This window comes from Phacochoerus africanus, chromosome 7, assembly GCF_016906955.1.
Source record: "Phacochoerus africanus isolate WHEZ1 chromosome 7, ROS_Pafr_v1, whole genome shotgun sequence".
In the NCBI taxonomy this organism is placed as follows: Eukaryota; Metazoa; Chordata; class Mammalia; order Artiodactyla; family Suidae; genus Phacochoerus; species Phacochoerus africanus.
This window is the reverse complement of record NC_062550.1, coordinates 92,562,751-92,586,273: the sequence shown is the minus strand read 5'-3', so window position 1 is coordinate 92,586,273 and position 23,523 is coordinate 92,562,751. Positions and strand designations below refer to the sequence as shown.

The following is a 23,523-nucleotide window of genomic DNA, read 5'->3' as shown; positions in this document are numbered from 1 at the left end:
AAAAACCAAGCAGGAGGCATAACGCTCCCAGACTTCAAGAAATACTACAAAGCCACAGTCATCAAAACAGCGTGGTACTGGTATCAAAACAGACAGACAGATCAATGGAACAGAATAGAGAATCCGGAAATAAACCCTGACACCTATGGTCAATTCATCTTTGACAAGGGAGGCAAGAACATAAAATGGGAAAAAAGAAAGTCTATTCAGCAAGCACTGCTGGGAAACCTGGACAGCTGCATGCAAAGCAATGAAACTAGAACACACCCTCACACCATCCACAAAAATAAACTCCAAATGGCTGAAAGACTTAAATATACGACAGGACACCATCAAACTCCTAGAAGAAAACATAGGCAAAACACTCTCTGACATCAACATCATGAAGATTTTCTCAGGTCAGTCTCCCAAAGCAATAGAAATAAGAGCAAAAATAAACCCATGGGACCTCATCAAACTGAAAAGCTTTTGCACAGCAAAGGAAACCCAAAAGAAAACAAAAAGACAACTTACAGAATGGGAGAAAATAGTTTCAAATGATGCAACCGACAAGGGCTTAATCTCTAGAATATATAAACAACTTTTACAACCCAACAGCAAAAAAGCCAATCAATCAATGGAAAAATGGGCAAAAGACCTGAATAGACATTTCTCCAAAGAAGATATACAGATGGCCAAGAAACACATGAAAAAATGCTCAACATCGCTGGTTATAAGAGAAATGCAAATCAAAACTACCATGAGATATCACCTCACACCAGTCAGAATGGCCATCATTAATAAATCCACAAATAACAAGTGCTGGAGGGGGTGTGGAGAAAAGGGAACCGTCCTGCACTGTTGGTGGGAATGTCAACTGGTACAGCCACTATGGAGAACAGTTTGGAGATACCTTAGAAATCTATACATAGAACTTCCATATGACCCCGCAATCCCACTCTTGGGCATCTATCCGGACAAAACTCTACTTAAAAGAGACACGTGCACTCGCATGTTCATTGCAGCACTCTTCACAATAGCCAGGACATGGAAACAACCCAAATGTCCATCGACAGAGGATTGGATTCGGAAGAGGTGGTATATATACACAATGGAATACTACTCAGCCATACAAAAGAATGACATAATGCCATTTGCAGCTACATGGATGGAGCTAGAGAATCTCATACTGAGTGAAATGACCCAGAAAGACAAAGACAAATACCATATGATATCACTTATAACTGGAATCTAATATCCAGCACAAATGAACATCTCCTTAGAAAAGAAATCATGGACTTGGAGAAGAGACTTGTGGCTGCCTGATGGGAGGGGGAGGGAGTGGGAGGGATCGGGAGCTTGGGCTTATCAGACACAACTTAGAATAGATTTACAAGGAGATCCTGCTGAATAGCATTGAGAACTTTGTCTAGATACTCATGTTGCAACAGAAGAAAGGCTGGGGGAAAAATGTAATTGTAATGTATACATGTAAGGATAACCTGACCCCCTTGCTGTACAGTGGGAAAATAAAAAAAAAAAAAAACAACAACAAGTGTTAGAAGATACAACAAGACCGTCTCAGAGATGGTAATTACTGATGCCAGGCGATGGGGAAGCATCACATCACTCACGCTCTGTACTTCTGTACTTGTTTGAGATTTCCATAATTAAAAGTTAATTAAAAATTAAGTGCTTCCACTTCCAGCAGATGGAGTAGAAACTAGCTTTACTATCCTGCCTGAAACAAACAAAAGATTGAACAAAAATCAAGCAATGGTTTTCAAGACACTAGACATAATGAAGCAAAAAAAGATTCCTAAGAGACAGAAATATAAGGTGAGCTTTGCAAAGCTTCCAGGCCATTACAAAGGCAGAGTATGATAGACTCCTTAACTTATGGAGAAAGAACCAAGATTTCAGGGAGACTAATACAGTCAGAGTTACAAGGCAAAGTAACAGAGAGGAGGGTGGCACATAAAGAAAATTATGAATATCTGTAAAAGGTTCCTCTTGACTCATTCAGTAGAATACTGATCAGCATGTGCATGTAAGGAAAATACCTAAGGCCAGGAAAAAATCGCCTGGAAGGATTAGAAGGATGAGAATGCAGGGCTAACACAGAGCTCCTTTTCCCAAAAGCTAGGCTAAAAAACTTCATTTCATAGAATATGAGTACTCAAAAGGGTCTCAGCAGTGGGAAATTATCAGCACTAAACACTAATCTGCACCCACTAACAAATCTTAAAAGCAAACCCAGAAAGATGAAACTGTTTCCCAGAACAAAGCTCAAGAATATTTATCAGAATATAAAAATATCTAGCACTCAACAAAGTAAAACTTACAATGTATAGCATCCAGCAAATGTTTATCGGGCAAGGAAAATACAGGAATAAATTTAATCAAGGAGATGAAAAACCTGTACAATGAAAACTATAAGACAGATGAAAAAAAAAAAACCCTGAAAATATCAAAAAATGGAAAGATATCCCATTCTCATGGAATGGAAGGACACTATTAAAATGTCCGTATCACTAAAGCAATCTACAGATTCAGTGTGACCCCTATCAACATTCCAATGGCAGATTTCACAGAACCAGAACAGATAATTCTAAAATTTGTATAGAACCACAAAAAACTTCAAACAGCCAAAACAATCTTGAGAAAGAAGATTCAGCTTTGTGGTATAGTTTGAAAAAGCTGGAGATATCACACTCCCTGACTTCAAAGTACACCACAAAGCTATGGTACTCAAATCAGTATGTTACTGACACAAAAGCAGACACCAGATCAGTGGAATAGAATAGAGAGCCCAGAAAAAATCCATGCATGTATGGACAATTAATCTATGACAGAGGAAGAAAAAATACAATGGAAAAAGGTCAGTTTCCTCAATCAATGGTGATGGGAAAACTGGATAGTCAAATGCAAAAGAAGAAAAGTACACCAGTACCTTACATAATACACAAAATTAACTCAAAACAGATTAAAGACTCGAAGTCAAGACCAGAAACCACAGAATACCTAAAAGAGAACATAGATGGCAACCTTACTGACATTGGTCTTAGCAATATTTTAGTGGCTCAGACTCCAAAGGACAGGAAAAACAAAAGCTAAAACAAATCTAACTATATCAAACTTAAAAGCTTCTGCACAGCAAAAAGAACCATCCTCAAAACAAAAGGCAGCCTACTAAGTGGGAGAAGCTATTTTCAAATCATATATCCAATGAGGGGCTAATATACAAAAACTATATAAATAACTCATACAACTCAACAACAAAAATATTAAAAATTGGCAGAGAATCTGAATAGACCAATAACTAATTCTAACCCAGAAGTGACAGAGATACTATAATTAGCAAACGTTAAAATAGTTATAACTGAATTCCATAAAAAGCTAAAGTTTGAACAGGTCAAGGAATATACAAAAAGATCGAAAATGGACTTCAGGATTAATGGCAGATTAGACATTGCAGGAGAAAAGATCAGAGACTTTGAAGACAGGACAGCAGAAACTATCCAGAATGAAACAGAAGGAGACAAAAAGATTGAAAATAAATAAACAAGGAGTTCCTGATGTGGTACAGTGGGTTAAGAATTGAAAAAAGCGGGGGGGGGGGGGGGGGGAGCTTCCAGTGTGGCATAGTGGAAATGAATCCAACTAGTATCCATGAGGATGCAGGTTCAATCCCTGGCCTCACTCAGTCGTTCGGGATCTGGTGTTGCCATGAGCTGCATAGGTGTAGGTTGCAATAAAAAATGGTCAACCTAGAATTCAATACCCAACAGAAATATCTTTAAACATAATTTCTCATTTATAAAAAGATTAAAGCTAAAGAGATTCCCACCTGTATTTCTACACCGTGTAAAACATTAAAGTTCTTAAGATCGTAGAAAATGACACTGATGAAGGAAATATGGATCTACATAATGGAAAAAAACAATACTGAAACTGTTAACGATACAGGAGTCTTATGATTTACGAAATCTCTGATAAAGAAAAAACTCTTACGGTTAGAGACCCTTAGCTCATAAGAATCTTACTAAAAACAAGCTCACTCATCTTCCTTCCTTCTCCGTCTCTCTTAAAGTCAACAACAACCAAAGACACAGAATTAGGAGATTAACTTGATGCCACAGTAAGAGGAAAACTATGCTGTGCCTTATATTTCTAATGGAATAGTACCACTTGTCTCAAAAAGAAACTTAAAGAGAATGCTTTCTCATACAACCATCTATGTGTCATTATCCATATTAATCTACAAAAACAAATTTCTAACATATTTGTCATATTAATAACATGAAATAGACCAATATTTCTCAAAAAGTTTCTAACTTAGGAGTTCCCATCTTGGATCAGCGAAAACAAATCTAACTGGTATCCATGAGGACTCAGGTTCGACCCCTGGCCTTGCTCAATGCGTTAAGGATCTGGATCTGCTGTGAACTGCGGAGTAGTTTGCAGATTTAGCTTGGATCTGGTGTTGCTATGGCTGTTGTGTAGGCCAGCGGCTATAGCTCCAATTCAACCCCTAGCCTGGCAACCTCCATTTGCCAAGGGTGCAGCCCTAAAAAGACAAAGAAAAAAAAATTCTAAGAGAGCAAATACTGCTGTGCCAGAGATTCTTCAAAAAAAAAAATAATAATAATGACAGGAGTTCCCATCGTGGCTCAGTGGTTAAGGGATCCAACTAGGAACCATGAGGTTGCAGGTTCAATCCCTGGCCTTGCTCAGTGGGTTAAGGATCTGGCGTTGTCAAGAGCTGTGGCGTAAGTTGCAGACTTGGCTTAGATCCCGCATTGCTGTGGCTCTGGCATAGGCTGGTGGCTACAGCTCCGATTGGACCCCTAGCCTGGGAACCTCCATATGCCGCGGGAGCGGCCCAAGAAATGGCAAAAAGACAAAAAATAATAATAATAATAATAATGACAAACTGAGTAATTTTGCTCTGAGCTTCCTAGCAGCCAAATAAAATGGGAATCATAATTGAGTTAGCTTTCACTGCCTGGCACAAAGAAAGCATATAAATGTTTGGCAAAGTAATTTTTCAAAATTTTTATCAGACATATATAAAATGACTCCTATATGTTTAAAAAAGGTTTTGCTAACATGTTACATAATAACAATGTAATAGCTAGGTACTAACCACTTAACTATATCAAAGCACTATACTAACAATGTCTATGCATTGACTCATTCCATCTTTACAATCACCCTATGTGCTAGGCACTATTATCCTCATTCACTACAACTATACAAGTGATGCGGAAATATCCTTTAATCGAATGTCTTTTATATTGTTTTTCTGTAAATGCCAAAGGGATATCAAATCTTAACTCAGAAAAGGCATTTTGCAGGTAGACAATATAATATATGTGTATTTTAAAATAATCACCCTTCATAAAACCTTCATTGAAGTATTTCTTGCTGATTTTACTTTGTTCATGTTCAATTTCCTTAACTCAGAATTTGTACAAATCACAAGTATCCATTATAGCAAATAGCTAAATTGCTTTAATAAGCGTATTTATGTTTAGATGTTTCTTTCAGTTATTTTTGCCGGGTAAATATCACATAGAAACCAGGTCTGTTTACCCGGAAAAACAAACTTTACCAGATAAATTTTATTTATCAGCAAACATTTGGGAAGTTATTACATGGAGCAATGTCCAGAGTTGTTTCTTATAGGTCCCAGGAACAGGAGAAGAACCAACAGGGAGGCTACAAGGGAGGACGACTTTACTTCCGCGTGACAGAGAAAATGCTTAACATACTTTGACACATAAACAGCAGTGGGTCACTTTACAAACTCACTAGGTTCTCTAACACTGAAAGCACTGAAGCACAGAATGACGAGCCCCTGTAACAGATGATCCAAACAGGAATTCTGCCTTTGATAGTTTATTAGTTTCCTAGATTTGCCCTAACAAAATACCACAAACTGGGTGACTTTTAACAATAGAAATCTACGGTCTCACAGTTGGAGGCTAGAGGTCCAGAATCAAGGCATCAGCAAGGCTCTCTCTGAAAACTGCAGGAAGAAACCTTCCTTGCCTTGTCCCAGCTTCTGCTAATGTGCTGGTAACTCCTGGCCTTCCCTGGCACCTGCAGCACTTCAGTCTTGGCTTCTGTCATCACAGGACGTTCTCTCTTTCCACCCCACCCTGACCCCCATCCATGTGTTTCTGACTCTATGTCCATTCTCCTCTTCTTCTAAGGACCATCAGTCATATTAGATTAAAAGACTGTCACACTTTAGTATGACCTCATCTAAACCTAAGTAATTACATCTGCAAAACCCTATTTCCAAATTAGGTCACATTCTGAAATGCTGGGAGTTAGAGTTTCAACTTATCTTTTGGGGATAAAAAATTCAACTCATGACAGATATGAAAGAGAAATGGAGGATTACCAACCCTATGATGCTATGGTGCCAGGTACATATGAGACAAGTGCAACATTATATATGAACAGAACAATTTCAAATCATTCATTATTCTAGTTACTCATGTCATTCATTTAACAAATACTTGCTAGACGCCATCCTGAGTACTGGAGACACACTACAAAAAAAAAAAGCCCTCCCCTCATGGAGCCTAAATTCAAAGAGGATAAAAGTTGCCATCATTTCTGATTGTCTCCCATGTTCCAGCCACTGTACTGAAAATACTGTTATCTCGTTAGTCCTCACAACAACCCATTATATAACAGCTTTTATGCCCATTATCACATGAGAAAACAGGTACAGACACCCATAACCATTTGTAGGTCATCATCTTCCTGGTGAATTGATCCTTTTTTGGTTCTAAAAATGTTCTTTTTATCTTTAGTGATACTTTTTGTCTTGAAGTCTATTTTGTCTGATATTAATACAGCCACTCCAGTCTTAAGCTCACTGTTTTGCACGTGCCAATTTCAAATAAGCATGTCTACATGTCACTTTCAAGAAACAGAGTAATTACATCTCCAATGTCTGAAGAATACTCTGAATACTTTGGGTTCAGTGCTCACAGATTTCATTCATGGAGGTTTCTCAATTCTTGCAAAACAAATTAATCCAGCAATTCTAGAGGTTTAAATTGTATTTCCCTCTATGACTCATATTGCTGAAGTTTTTATTTGTTTAAATGTCCTAAATACTTATCCTTAGGAATTAAACAGTAAACATGGTGGAGGCTCCAACACAAGTTTAGTGGTGGTGTTCCCAACAACGGAAGATTTCAAGAAGATACTGAATGACAAATTTCTTTAATGCTGTTGTCAAAGGAATCTAGGGAGTAGGTGATATGCCGTACTGGATGACTCGAAAGATGGCTTTTTACTCTATTAACCTATGACTGCAATTATTTATTTTATTTTTTGTCTTTTCTATGGCCACACCTGCGGCACATGGAGATTCCCAGGCTAGGGGTCCAACCAGAGCTGTAGCTGCCAACCTATGCCAGAGCCACAGCAACGTGGGATCTGAGCTGCATCTGCGACCACAGCTCACGGCAACGCCGGATCCTTAACCCACTGAGCAAGACCAGGGATCGAACCTGAAACCTCATGGTTCCTAGTTGGATTCACTAACCACTGAGCCACGACGGGAACTCCATCCAATATTAACAATACCTTATTGTAACAAGCACTAGACAAGGAGAGATACATGGCCGGTGCTAGTCAGGGATTATAGTAAAATATCACTACTTATACCTACTAACTGGAAATTTATAGTAAGTTTGGTGCGGAAGTTCAGCTTTACTCTACTTTCTAGGCAAATGGAAAATGAATGGTGTGAAAAATATCTAAAGAAACAGTAGTCAGTACTTTAGCACCAATTATTTGTTACTTTAGAAATTCCATTTACCTTACATTGTGCACATAATTTATGCACACATATTTTTTTTACAGTGTCTTTTAAGCAGCTTATCATCTTTAACTAAGTTTCAATTATAATACTTAAAGGAAAATTAGTAAAACTTTTTTTTTTTTGGTCTTTTCTAGGGCCACACCTGTGGCATATGGAGGTTCCCAGGCTAGGGGTCCAATCAGAGCTGCAGCCTCTGGCCTACGGCAGAGCCAAGCAACGTGGGATCTGAGCCGCATCTGCGACCTCCACCACAGCTCACGGCAACACCAGATCCTTAATCCACTGAGCAAGGCCGGGGATCAAACCTGCAACCTCATGGTTCCTAGTCGGATTCGTTAACCTCTGGCAACTCCAAAACTTTAACTCAAACTGACCTTTCCTCCAATTATTCTGAAGTATGAGGTATTTAAACTGGAACAGGAAGTATAATGCAAATTGAAATATAGTATCAGTTTTGTGGCTAAACCCTACATGGTAGCTAACATTCTAGAGTGTATGAAAGAAGATTAAACTACATCATCTGGAGATACAAAATACTCATTAAGAATACAGAGAGAATTTACCAAATTTACCAAAACTACTTTCCTCCACTACATAGCTGACTACTTTTACACAAACTCGAATACGTTTTCTTACCTGCAGCTTCATTTCTTCTAAGTCTTTAGTTTTCTCTATTAATTCCCCTCGTAGCTCTTGAAGCAGCAGCTGAAACTTTTCCTGGTGAGTTTGCTTTTCATTTATTAGGCGCTTGAGTTCATTCTGTGACTTTGTGTACTCAGCTTGCAACCTAATTTTTTTTTAAAGTAGAATTTAATTTTAACTATATTCTTTGCTTTCTAACTGCATTATTTTATGTAAAGTCAGCCAACACTTATATAGCAAGACCAATGTCATTTATTCCATTAAACGTGCAAATATCACTGCTTTAGAGTTCCATTTAACCCTACAGTTTCCGAATACTTTTTTTTTTTTTTTTGGTCTTTTTGCCATTTCTTGGGCCGCTCCCATGGCATATGGAGGTTTCCAGGCCGGGGTTGAATCGGAGCTGCAGCCACCGGCCTACACCAGAGCCACAGCAACACAGGATCCAAGCCGAGTCCGCAACCCACACCACTGCCCATGGCAACGCCGGATCCCCAAACCACTGAGCAAGGCCAGGGATCGAACCTGCAACCTCATGGTTCCCAGTCGGATCAGCCAACCACTGAGCCACGACAGGAACCCCCCGAATACATTTTTTATTGTCTGTGCCCAGTGGTATGCAGAAGTTCCTGGACAAGGGATCAAACTTAGACACAGCAGTGACAATGATAGATCGTTTACCCACTGCACCACCAGGGAATGCCTCTGAATGCAATTTTATTTTGAAGGGAAATAAGACACATGTAGCCACCTAGATACATTTTATGTCTTGCTACTTTCAAAACAAGACTTTTATAAATGTTTAATAACCCACTTAATTTAAAGAAAACATATTTTATTTTAAAAGTTTTAAATGTACACTGTACACTATAACAAAATTACACTATATATTCCAGAGCAAACATGCAGACAAAATAAATTTTAATGAAGCCTCTCATCTCCAAACTTAAGTAATTTACCTTGTGTGTTCAGTCTTCAGGACCTGATAATTAGCTTTATGATGTTCACATCGTAACCGCTCATCAATTAACACTTTTTGGAACTCAGATTGAGAATCTGTCATCCCACTGTCTCCACCAGGAGGAAAAGTGGTGGGAAAAGCGTCCATATTGGTAAGTAAGCTGACAACCATGTAAAAGCAAGTTCTAGCTTTCTTATTGTCTCAAGTTTTCTTTCCAAGATTATTTTCCACTTTCTTCTTAAGACATCATCTCAGGAGGCCAAATTATACCTGCAGAGAGAAATACACTTAATTAGTTATCAGTGAACTCTTTCAGTGTTACATTTTTTTTTTTCACTTATTATCCTCCTTACCACTTCTATAGCAAAACCCAATTTTCAGATTTCCAATCGTTCATAAAACAAAATTCAAGAATAAAGTTGAGGAGTTTCCACTGTGGCTCAGCAGATTAAGAAGCTGATAGAGTGTCTGTGAGGTTGTGAGTTCAATTCATGGTCTTGTTCAGTGGGTTAAGTACGTAGCATTGCACAAGCTACTGCATAGGCTGCAGATGTGGCTTGGATCCATTGTTGCTGTGGCTGAGGCATAGGCCAGCAACTGCAGCTTCAATTCAACCGCTGGCCTGGAAATCCATTTGCCACAAATCAAGAGCCACAAGTGTGCACAACTGTGGCGGTTTAAAAAAAAAAAAAGAAAAAGAAAAAGAAAAAAGTTGAATCATCCCTTAAATTTTCTCTACTTCCATGCAAAGATTCTGTAAGCATCAAGATCACACCTTCAAGTATGAACCTAATCAGAAGTATCAACTCTTCCAGTACAGGTAGGCTTGGATTCACAAATCACGTATGTTTCCTAAAGCTCATTAGGTAAGCTTTAAGGGTGGAGTATGGTACCACACCCACACTCCAAAATCGGGAGGAAAACTACCTGAAACTTCTCAGAAGCTGGGGAGAATCGCAGTCTTCACAAAGACGACTTGCGGCATGTAATTATGTCTGTGATTAATGCTACAAAGGGTCTTTCATTTGACACAAGGCGACTGCACTCGGGCTGCAGATCCAGAGGAGAAATCAGTCATCACATAACTATTGATCATCCATGTACTATGCACTGTGCTAAAAAAAGGAAATTCAATCACCTCAGCTATCCCCCAAAGCACCCATCCAGGCCTATGAAAGTAACTAAATATTTGCTGTTTAAAATGACAACTGAGTGCTCCTACTGTAAATAATTTAAAACAAAATTTTAATCTGAAAGTAATTCTCCCCTTTTAACTTCATTAATCTTTCTCAAGACTAGTACGTACATATAATTTTTTCCCCTTACAGCTTCTCCCTTAGTTATGGGTGATTACGAATTACCTTTTCTTACTACAAGAGAAGATCTTCAGCCTGCTACATAAACCAACCATTAAAGTTGTTTGAAACACATCATTTCTGATAAATTAATGTTTCTACAAATTACCTAAGAATACTTTTTAATTAAAATTGAGGCTGCTTTGGTTTCCTGCTTTGTCTGTTCTAACAAAGGGGGACACAGCCTTCGAGGACACGTGACTCCTTACTCTGGGGTTACATGTGCACAAGGATCCAACTCTGAAAACACAGAGTGCACTGTCGGTAGCAGCTTCCACATCCCCATCCTGCCACGAGTATACATTTGCCATGAATTAATAAACTGGATCATAAAACTGGCATGCAATTTTGATTCTGCTCTTCAACCCAAATTAATTTTTCAGAGATAGAAACATACAATAAACCTACCTTATACTTTCTAGTAGGATCATCAAAAGGCATTATAAGGTTTTAATTTTAATCAACTAGCTACATTAGAAAAATCAAAAGCTATCCTTTTCCTTCGCTACTACTAGTGAAATGAAGATTTCCAAGATAAAATGAGTATTTTTTTTTCCTTTGTATTCCAGTTAAGTTGACAGTGAGGTAAATATCCTTCCTGGACCCCCTACCCTAAAATGAAAGTTAAGTCCTCATAGAAACAAAATTTACACAGATCTAAAAGTTTCTAGAAAATCTAGTGCAATGATTTATCTCCTTCCATTTTGGCAATGAAATATTTACCACTTTTACTATTTAGTACTTTCCAGGATGTCACTAATTTCAGAATAGCCCTTTCTCAATCACCACCACCGTGACCTCATCTCCCGTGCTAGTTTCTACACAGACATACCTGTATTGCCCTCTTCTATTTTCCTAAACCAGGAGGATTTCTCCTGTTCCAAGATGTTTGCAATTTCATTACCTTTTTATATGTTGATTTTAGTGACTAATAAAGCTAAAATACACCAACACATCACCAGTAGGTACCCCTCACACACACACAAAAATTATGCTAACGGGCACGCACATGCTCACACACACACTAGTACTAAACTTTTTGTAAAGTTACTTGTATCAAAATGATAAATCTGCTTATTCCCTGGCCCAATCCTTGGAATTAATTCTTTTTTCCTTTTTTTTTTGTCTTTTTTGCCATTTCTAGGGCTGATTCCTGCAGCATATGGAGGTTCCCAGGCTAGGGGTCGAATTGGAGCTATAGCCGCCAGCCTACACCAGAGCCACAGCAACGCGGGACCCAAGCCGCATCTGCAACCTACACCATAGCACACAGCAACACTAGATCCTCAACCCACTGAGCAGGGCCAGGGATCGAACCCGCAACCTCATGGTTCCTAGTCGGATTCGTTAACCACTGAGCCATGAAGGGAATTCCATCATTAGAATAAATAATAAAATAGTTGGATTGAGTTCCCAAATGTAATTACTACATAAGGACTTTCTTTGCTACATTGTTTTAAATAAAAAAATGAAAAAAATCTGAAATAACCTAAACTTCCATAAATAAAGGTATAGCTAACTATGCATTAGGAATAAGAAGTTAGGAGTTTCTGCTATGGTGCAACAGGATCAGGAGCATCTTGGGAGCCCTGGGACACAGGTTCACTCCCTGGCCAGGTACAGTGGGTTAAGGATCTGGTGTTGCTGCAACTGGGACTTAGGTCGCAACTCTAACTCGCATCTGATCCCTGGCCCGGGAATGCCATATGCCATGGAGTGGCTGGAAAAAAAAAAAGAAGTTAGCTCTGTCCCCCCTGCCCCCACAGCACGGCGAAGGTTATGAACGCTAGAAACATGCACACGCTTCCATACATACAAAGAATCAAAGAGTAGTACACCAAGCTGAGAATAGTGCTGGCCTCTGAGGAAATGTTGCACTTTCAACATTTTATTATTAAATTTTCTTTTTAACGACCACCAGATTTTTTTCAGATAATGAACAATACCACCCTATATTGAAATTATCTTAAACCAAGTTCATCGTCTTTGCTTTCAATCTACTTTCAACCTCCTTACTTCCCAGTGTCCGGTACAGGTACCACTATGAAGCTGCCATTCACCCGCACTTACAGCCCCAAAGTCTTCTCTGCTTTCTCTTTCAAATTCCTAGGCGTCAACAACAAACACTCTTTTTTTTTAATGCACTCCATTCTCTCCACTCCTACTTAACCACAAAAAGTCAGGCTTGTATCGCCTCGTGATTAGGTAAGAGCTTTTCATTATCCCCACTTCCAGTAGTTCCTCTCTCTAGCATACTCCCCTCCAAAGCACTGCCAGATTAATAGTCGAAAATTTTTATTTGACTTCTCACTCTCATTCAAGAGTTCCCACCTATGAGATGAAGTCAAAACACTCCAGTATTTCAAAGCCCTACACAATCTGCCCCCATCCACCCTGAGTAGTCTCATTTCCTACCACTGCCGTGAATATCTTACTCTAGCTGGCCCCTGAACACATATGCACCTCACACCTTTGCTCATGTAGCTTTTGTCTTAGTTTGCGAACCCTACATAAATGGAAATAGACTCTAGAATGGACAGTAATCACTGTTTTCTACTTCTGTGATAACTAGGTATAAATAAACTTCAACACCGTAGTTAGATATTGAAAAAAAACCTTGACTCTAACTCAAAAGTTACACACCCCTGGGTTGCATGCGCCAACAGCATTTCAGGAATTTTCTCTTCCAGGAGTATTTACGAATCACAGAAAACTATATGCCAATTTATGTGAATCTAACCAAGTTCAGAATGAATTTACTATGTTTTAAGTACTGTGCACATGTAACATATTGAATTATCCAGTTCAGTAGTAATCAACTTATCAGTCTTGATCCTGAGGAGCTTCTGTTGTAGCTCCGCGGGTTACGAACCCAGTTAGTATCTATGAGGATTCAGGTTAGATGCCTGGCCTCGCTTTGTGGGTTAAAGATCCAGCACTGCTGTGAGCTATGGTGTAGGTTGCAGAAGCAGCTGGGATCCCAAGTTGCTGTGGTTGCGGTGCAGGCTGGCATCTGCAGCCCTGATTTGACCCCAGGGAACTTCCATACGCTACAGGCACAGCCCTAGAAAAACAAAATCATCATCCTCCTCCTCCTCCTCTTGGAAAATGTCATCTGCTGGTCCTCCAAAGAGAAATCTAGTGTCACAGAAAGGCCTGCTAAAACATAACTCTTCCTCTGACCTTCAAAGTAGGTCTATCATTCTATATTCAAGATTAAAAGGAAAGAACTTCTATTTTTTATTACATAAGGAGGTTTTTAGCTAAAAACAGAAAAATCTCAACTCAGTTACTGTAAACACTATGAAAAACGTATAATCTGTCTCTTTTTTTTTTCTGTCTTTTTGTCTTTTTAGGGCTGCACCCATGGCTTATGGAGGTTCCCAGGCCCGGGGTCCAATCAGAGCTACAGCTGTCAGCCTACACCACAGCCACAGCAATACGGAACGTGAGCTGCATCTGTGACCTACACCACAGCTCATGGCAATGTCGGATCCTTAACCCACTGAGTGACGCCAGGGATCTAACCCAAAACCTCATGGTTCCTAGCTGGATTCGTTACCCCTCCACCACGACAGGAACTCCGAAAACGTATAATCTCTTACGCCAAGAAATCTGAAGATAATCTTCTATTTCCAGTAACAGAGGATTAGGTAATTTGGATCAAGCCTCCTGCTAATGACAACAAGATGGATACATTTTTTTTTTGAAATAAGCTCGAAGACACTGGAAAACAAGAGAATAAATATTTACTGATTTGGGAACAGGGGAAGATATGGAAGCAGAAAAATAAGACTGGCACTTGGGACCACCCTTCCCCTGGCGGCATCTGCCAATTTCAGAGAGGTAGCTGGGACAGTCTTTAAATTCAAAGAAAGATTAGACTAGCAAGAAGTCGAGAAGCCCTGGTGAATACCCTTCATTTTGGACAGAGACTTTAAAGGCTGCCTCTTAGGGGTAAGGGTAATTTCGAAGGAAATATCAGACTAGAGCTCCAATTGTTCTAAAAAATAAATATATGACACATACACACACACAAAAGCCCATGGGAAGATAAGGTAACACAAATTAAAGCCACAGAAACGACAGACAATGGACACCCAAGAAGGGCCCCACTATTAAAGGGTTATCGAAAAAATTTCTAAAAAAAATGTTTTAAGCTATTATTGTGTACCAGGCAATAGAAAACAAGGCTGAGAAATTTGTGAGAGAATTAGAACCATAAAAAGAAACCATCTGTGGAGATGTCAGTTTGACCCCCAGCCTGGTACCGTGGGGTAAGGATCCAGCACTGCTACAGCTGTGGCATAGGTTGCAGCTCCTGCTCGGATTTGATGCTTGGCCTGGGAACTTCCATATGCCACAGGCAGAGCCAGGAAGGTTACAGGGAAGGGGAAGAGGAAGGGAGAAAAGAAACCAATGGAAACTCTAAAATTGAAAAATACGATAACCAAAATGAAGAGTGCAATGAGTGAGTAAAATAGCCCAGATTACACATAGTTTAGGAAGGAACTGGACAATAGGCTAAAGAATACATTCAATACAAAGCAAAAAAAAAAAAAAAAAATTAATAAAGGTTGATAACATCCCCAAACTGATTAAAACCACCAATTCTTAGATGCAAAAAGTCCTACAATCCCCAAACACATAAATTTTGAAAAACCCTCACCTTTTGTTTCCATTGTGGCTCAGGGGTAACAAACCCATCTAGTACCCATGAGGATGCAGGATCTATCCCTGGCCCCGCTCAGTGGGTTAAGGATCCAGCACTGCCAAGAGCTGTGGTATAGGTCCCAGATGCAGCTTGGATCTGGCGTTGCTGTGGCCTAGGCGGCAGCTGCAGCTCCAATTCAACCCCTAGCCTGGGAACTTCCATATGCTGCAGGTGCAGCCCCTAAACAGACAAGACAAAAAAAAAAAAAAAATTTAAAATCCACACCTAAGCATATCCACATTAAGACAGCTAATAACCAAAAATAAAGAGAAAATCTTAAAATCAGGAAGAAAGAAAAAAAAAATGCCTTCAAGTAAGAGCAACAAGACAGGAAATGATTTCAACAATAAAGTCCAGATCGAGGAGAAAATCTTAAAATCAGGAAGAAAGAAAAAAAAAATGCCTTCAAGTAAGAGCAACAAGACAGGAAATGATTTCAACAATAAAGTCCAGATCATTACACTGAAAGTAAACAAGTGCCAAACTAACATTCTATAAATACAGCAATACTTTAACTTTCAAAAATGATAGTAAAGGAGTTCCCATCGTAGCTCAGCAGAAACGAATCTGACTAGTATCCATGAGGATGCACGTTCCATCCCTGGCCTCGCTCATTGGGTTAAGGATCTGGCATTGCCGTGAGCTGTGGCGTAGGTCTCAGAGGCAGCTCAGATCTGGCATTACTGTGGCTGTGGCAGAGGCCGGCAACTATAGCTCCAATTCGAGCCCTAGTCTTGGAACCTCCATATGCCATGGGTGTGGCCCTAAAAAGACCAAAAAAAAAAAAAAGAATAATGGTAAAGACTTTTTCAGAGAAACAAAACATATTCACCCCCAAATACAAACACTAAAAGAAACGGTGAAGGAATTTTCACACACAAGTAAAATTCTTAGATGTTACCCTGACAATGCAGAGAAAAGATAAATGAGTACTCTAAATATATGGATAATTTCAATTGAATATTAATTGCATAAAATATTATCTTGTAGGATTTTAACATATTCTGACTTGAAATACATTATAGAATATGTATATAACTCAATAAAGGTAGAATTAAAAGCATAATGGAGTCTTTGCGCAGTAAAAAGTATCAATTAATACTACATGTTGATAAGTCAAGGACACATATGGTAATCTCTAGGGACTGGGTTGGCAAATTACACTCTATGGGCCAAACTTGGCCTGTAGCCTTTTTTGTATGGCCCCAAGCTAAGAATGTTATCTCCTTTTTTAAGAGTTAAAAAAAAAGAATAAAAATAGGTATAAAAATCCTCAAAATATTAGCAAATCAAACCCAATAATGTATAAAAAGAATTATATACCATGACCAAGTAAGATTTACTCCAGGTATGCAAGGTTGGTTCAAAATTCAAAAAATCAATTTCTGTAATCCATTACATCAACATGCTAAAGCAAAAAAATCATACGATCAATGGATATATAAAGAGCATTTAACAAAATCCTACCAATTCATGATAAAACTCTCAATGAATTAAGTTCAGAGGGATATTTCCTCAATTTGATTTAAAAAAAAAAAACTCAACTACAAAAAACTCTATGCCCAACACATACTTAATGGTGATGAGAAAAACAGAAGCTTTCCCAATAAGATCAAGAACAAGCAAGGATGTCTCCTCTCACCACTCCTTTTCTAAACAGTACTAGATGGAAGTCTTAGCTAACACAGTAAGAAAAGGAAATAAAAGGCATATAGAAAGAGAAGGAAAAAATAAAACTACCTTTGCAGATGTCATAATTGTGTACAAAGAGCTAAAAGAATCAATTTAAAAAAGCAATTCCCAGAATTCCTGTCGTGGATCAGTGGTTAACAAATACAACTGGGAACCATGAGGTTGAGGGTTCGCTCCCTGGCCTCGCTCAGTGGGTTAAGGATCTGGCGTTGCTGTGATCTGTGGTGTAGGTTGCAGACTTGGCTCAGATCCTACATTGCTGTGGCTCTGGGATAGGCCAGATGCTACAGCTCCAATTAGACCCTAGTCTGGGAACCTCCATATGCCATGAGTACGGCCCCAGAAAAGACAAAAAAAAAAGCAATTCCCAAAACTAACAAGCAATTACAGAAAAACTGCAGATTAATATACAAAAGTCAATCACTTTCTTACACATCAACAATAAACAAACAGAATTTGAAACTTAAAATCATCTACATAGTACTCCCAAAAATGAAACAGGTAAAAATATAATAAAATATGTATAAGATTTATATGAAGAAAATTGTAAAATTTTGATGAACAAGATCAAAGTATTAAATAAACAATTAAATATTCTATGTTCACGGATAGAAAGACTAAATATGGTAAAGATATCACTTCTTCCCAACTTGATTGACAGATTCAATAAAATTCCAGCAAATTATTATGTGGATGTCAACAAACTGATTCTACAGTTTATATGGAGAGGCAAAAAACCCAGTATACCCAACACAAAATTAAAGAAGAGATTCAGGAGTTCCCGTCGTGGCACAGTGGTTAATGAATCCGACTAGGAACCATGAGGTTTCGGGTTCAGTCCCAGCCCTTGCTCAGTGGGTTAACGATCCGGCCTTGCTGTGAGCTGTGGTGTAGGTTGCAGACGCGGCTCGGATCAATGGATCAATGGAACAGAATAGAATCCAGAAATAAACTAGTTTGTAGTTAACTGATCTTTGACAAAAGAGCACATGTGGAGTTCCCATCATGGCACAGTGGTTAACAAATGTGACTATGAACCATGAGGTTGCAGGTTCGATCCCTGGCCTTGCTCGGTGGGTAAAGGATCCAGTGTTGCCGTGAGCTGTGGTGCAGGTCGCAGACGTGGCTCGGATCCCATTGCTATGGCTCCGGTGTAGGACGGTGGCTATAGCTCCGATTAGACCCTTACCCTGGGAACCTCCACATGCCACAGGAGAGGCCCTTGAAAAGACAAAAAATAAAAAAATTTAAAAAAATAAAAGTTAAAAAAAAAAGAGCACATGCAAGAAAACCACAACAACAATAAAAAAAACACTTTAAAAAAAAAAGTAGATCTAGGCACAGACCCTGTAGCCTTCATATAATTAGCTCAAATGGACTGTACCCCTAAATGTAAAATGCAAAACTATGAAATTCCTAGAACATAGCATAGGAGAAATTCTACATGATTCTGGATAGGGCAATGACTTTTTAGATTTAACACCACAGGCAAGTTCCTTGAAAAAAATGGATGAGACAATTAAAATTAAAACTTCTGCTCTACAAAAGACCCTGTCACAAGAATAGGAAAAGAAGCTACAGACTAAGAGAAAACTTGAAAAAAGATATATCACATAAAGGACTGTTACCCAAAATATACAGAGAACTCGAACACAACAACAATCACCTGGACTATGAAATGGGCCAATGACTTTAACAAAACACCTCACCAAAGATCTACAATGGCACATAACCACATGAAAAGACGGACATCATATATCCTTAGAGAATTGCAAGTTACAGCAAAAATGAGAGACTACCACACATCTGGTGTGACCTGGAATGACCCAAATCCAAAGAGCAACAATACCAAACACTGGTGAGAATGTGAGGCAACAGGAACTAATTCACTACTCTTACCATATAATCCAGCAATGGCACTCCTTGCTATTTACCCAAATGAGCTGAAAACTTACATCCAACAAAATCTGGCACAGAGAGATTTATGGCAGCTTTATACATAATTACCAAACCTTGAAAGCAACTAAGATGTCCTTCAGCAAGTGAATGGACAAACTGGTAGCCCAGACAATGGAATTAAAATCAACCAGCCCTAAAAAGAGATAAGGTATCAAGTCATGAAAATATATGGAGAAATCTTAGATTGCTAAGTGAAAGAAGCCCATCCAAAAAAGTGTGTGTGTGTGGATACTCTATATATATATATACACACACACACATATACTTTATATATACATATATAAAATAGGATTTCAACAATATGACAATCTGGAAATGGCGCAACAATGGAGACATTAAAAAAATCAGTCGTTGCCAAGGGTTAGTAGAGAAATGGGATGAAGAGGTAGAGCAGAGAGGATTTTTAAAGCAGGGAAACAATTCTATGTATACTACATTTTAGAATACATGACAATACACATTTGTTAAAACCCACAGAATGTACAACACCAAGAGTAAACTGTAATCTAAACTCTGGACTACAGGTAATGATGACATGTAAACATACCACTCTGCTGTGGGATGCTAACAGTGCAGGAGGCTGTGCATGAAGGGGCAGGTAGGGGGTATATGGGAATCCTCTGCACGTTGTGCTCAATTCTGATCTAAACCTACAACTGCGCTATAAAAGGAACGAAGGGAGGGAGGGAGGAAAGCATACATGACAGAAACCATGCACGGCCCGAAGAGCCCAAGATATTTACCATCTGAACCTTCATAACAGAAGTTAACTGAGCAGTGGCCATGGTGGCTCAGTAGTAACAAACCTGACTAGTATCCATTACGATTATGGGTTCGATCCCTGGCCTTGCTCAGTGGGTTAAGGATCTGGAGTTGCCATGAGCTGCGGTGTAGGTCACAGACACAGCTTGGATCTGGCGTTGCTGTGGCGTAGGCTGGCGGCTATAGCTCGGATTTGACCCCTAGCCTGGGAACTTCCATATGCCTCGGGTACAGCCTTAAAAAGACAAAAAAAAAAAAAGTTTACTGAACCTTTCTCTAGGATAACTATTAAAGAATACTAAAAAGGTGGGATAATTAAAATTATTCGAGTACTGGAGTTCCCTTAGTTGCGCAGCAGAAATGAATCCAACTAGGAACCACGAGGTTGAGGGTTTGATTCCTTGGCCTCGCTCAGTGGGTTAAAGATCCAGCGTTGCCGTGAGCTGTGGTGTAGGTCACAGATGTGGCTCGGATCTGGCATTGCTGTGGTTATAGTGTAGGCTGGCAGCTGTAGCTCCGATTGGACCCCTAGCCTGGGAACGTCCATATGCTGCGGGTATGGCCCTAAAAAGCAAAAAAAAAAAAAAAAAAAAAAATTACTCAAAAACTCTAAAAAAAAGTTTCTCAACACAAAAGAGAAATGTAAAAGGAAAAACATAACTATATGCTTTTTTTTATAAGACATTTTTAAAACATAAGGGCACAGAAAGGTTGAAATAAAAAGATAATGCAAACATCAAAAGAGATGGTAGAATTATATTACTATCAAAGTTGATTTTAAGGCAAAAAAACTACTAAAATGAGGAGACACATTCATAATGATAAAAGGTTAAATATACCAAAAAAGATGTAACAATTTTAATTTACATACAGTAGATGAAGCAGTCAGAACTACAAGGAAAAATAGACCAATTAACAATCTGAGAACTTAACCACTATTCTTGGTAACTGATTGAACAAGCAGAAAAAGAATAAATCAGTAAGAATACAATCAAGGCTAGCCTTTCTAGCGTAGGATTAGCTGTATTAGTGGGATTAGGAGCAAAATGCACATCTCTCATTTTCCTGAAAGCAGACGTCCTTATCCCTCCGGCTTTAATAATCATTTTTCCTTTAGTCCTAGATACTTCCTAATTTTTATTGTAAGCTTTCCTAAGTTATTTAGAAATGTATTCTTTTCTCTAAGCATATGTAACTTTTCCAGTTTTCTTTTTGTATCATTTTAATTTAATTGCGCTGCAGTCACAAAACATTCTGTAGAAGTTTGGTTTTTTTTAAAATGTGAGATACTTAAGAGCAAGCATGTGATCCTTATTTATAAATGTTACGTGTATACTATAATAAGGAATAGCCATCGGGTACAGTTTTCTATATATGTCAGGTTGGTTAACTGTCTATTTTTCCATGTAGGGTGTCATGGAGACCTTGGGGATCCAGAACACATCACCCAACAATTATGACCCAACAATCATCTTCCACAACTCAGGTGTCAACAGAGGCCAAAGAGGAAACCTGGACTTTTATCCCCATCTGCCAATAATGAGGCAGCATTTCCCCCCTACCCCTTCCCCCTGCCAGAGAGGTGTCAGGAAAAGCCAGCTAAAACAGAAGGTTTAAGTAGGATTCAAAGTCTTATAACATAAAACCCCAAAGGTCTGGGTTTCAAAAGAAAATCACTGGTCATACCAACAATGAGGAAGATTTCAAATTAAACATAAAAAGACAATTGCTAGATGCCCACAATGAGATGACAGAGCTGTTAAAGTTACCTGACAAAGATTTTCAAGTCACGGTAAAAGTGCTTCAGTGGGAAATTATAAATAAGCTAGAAGTAAATGAAAAAAGAGAATGTCACAGCAAAGAAATAACAAGGCTCAGCAAAGAACAGAAGATATAAAGAACCAAGTGGCAATTTTAGAAAGTAAAAATACAATGACTAAAATAAAAATCTAAGTATGAGTTCAACAGCAGAAATAAAGAAGACAAAGAGGAAAGAATGAACTAGAAGATAGAACCGAAATTACTCAACCTGAACAATAGTCAGAAAATAGACAAAAATAAATAATAGATGCTCAGGGGCTTATGGGACTAAAATAAAACATCTACCATTCGTGTCATCAAAGTCTGATTCCATTTACAGGAAATATCAAAAATAGGTAAATCCATAGAGACAAAGCAGACTGGGGGCCAGGGGCTGCGGGTAGGGAATCGGAGGTGACTGCTTAATGGGTGCAGAGTTTTCTTTGAGGGTGATAAAATGTTTAGGAACTAAATAAAGGTGGCAGTTGAACAACACTGTGAAGGTGCTAAGTGCCACTGAACTGAACCCTTAACATGGTCAATTGATGGAATTCCCTGGTGGCCCAGCAGTTCAGTATCTGGCATTGCCACTGCTATGGCTTGGGTTACTCCTGTGGCATGGGTTCGATCCCTGGCCTGGGAACTTCTGCTTGTCACAGGCATGGCCAATTAATTAATTAGCTTAAAAATAAATAAAATAGTTCATTTTATGTTATAGAATTTAACCTCAATTTTTTAAAAACTTAGCAAACTAGGAACTGAAAGGCGTCTCAACTTGATTAGATGCACGTTCAAAAAGAATACAGTAAACACCTGCATTTGATTTCAAAATCTTCCATGCCCTCTTTTGAGAATGCAATCAAAAGAAGAATGCCCATTATCACCAATTTTATTCAACTTTGTACTGAAGATCTACGAACAAAAGTATAAAAGGTTAAAAAAAATTGGAAAAGGAAAAATAAAACTTACTTTATATACAGATGTCCTGACTATATATAGAAAATCCAAAAGAACTTATAGAGAAATCATTAGCAGGAGCAAGTTATAGTAAGACTGTTAAGTAGATTAACCTACAAAAGTTAATTGCACTCTATATGCCAGCAATCAAATATTTTAAAGATTAAAGACATTCTTTGTTTATGAGCCATTTGAATATCCTCTTCTGCGAAATGTTTTTTGCACAATTTCTTCTATTGAATTGTCTTTTCATGGACTAATATGTAGGAATTCTTTATAACATTAAAATTACAATGCAAAATCCCAAAAGACTCACAATAACATGTCTGGAGAGATTGGAAAGCAGCAAGTTACAGCATTAACCACTTTGGAAAAAAAAACAAGCATTATCTAAAGTTAAAGAAATGCATATACGTTATGTCTCAGCAACTTTTCTATTTGAGATACACCAAAAAGGAATGTGAATTACAAGAAAACCGACATTTCTATTGGAATAACACTATTTATGGCAGTGTTTCCATTAACAGCTGAAGAAACAAATTGTGGTATAAAGGAACTAGTACTATATACCAATGAAAATAAACTATGGATCACTCTACATAGGGAATATCACAAACATACGATGCAAAAGAAAGAAGACAGACACAAAAGAATGTGTAATTATTCCAAGCATCTAAACTTCAGAAAAAAAAATCAAAAACAGACAAAACAACAGTATTTAGAGAATATATGCTAAGGTATGTTCAGGTTGTTAAACAATAAAGAAGGGAAGTGATTAAAAGTTAGGATAATGCTATCTGAGGTGTTCTAATTCCTGATCTTTATCGTGGTTACACTGGGGTTTGCT

At 38.4% G+C, this 23,523-nt stretch overlaps 1 protein-coding gene across 4 annotated transcripts in view; it reads right to left on the bottom strand.

The window, feature by feature from the left end:
• The window catches only part of CEP83 (centrosomal protein 83), a 139,778-nt gene that overhangs the window by 80,979 nt on the left and 35,276 nt on the right, over window positions 1–23,523 (bottom strand). For 3 of the 4 annotated variants that reach the window (XM_047788278.1, XM_047788279.1, XM_047788281.1), the window contains exons 2-3: window positions 9,436–9,707; window positions 8,471–8,621 (exon numbers count right to left, since the gene is read on the bottom strand). In XM_047788278.1, the coding sequence (XP_047644234.1) occupies window positions 8,471–8,621; window positions 9,436–9,608 (324 nt within the window). In that variant the 5' untranslated portion in view covers window positions 9,609–9,707. Of the gene's footprint in view, window positions 1–8,470; window positions 8,622–9,435; window positions 9,708–10,364; window positions 10,488–23,523 lie in introns of all 4 variants that reach the window. The other variant, XM_047788280.1, reaches the window with a different exon arrangement.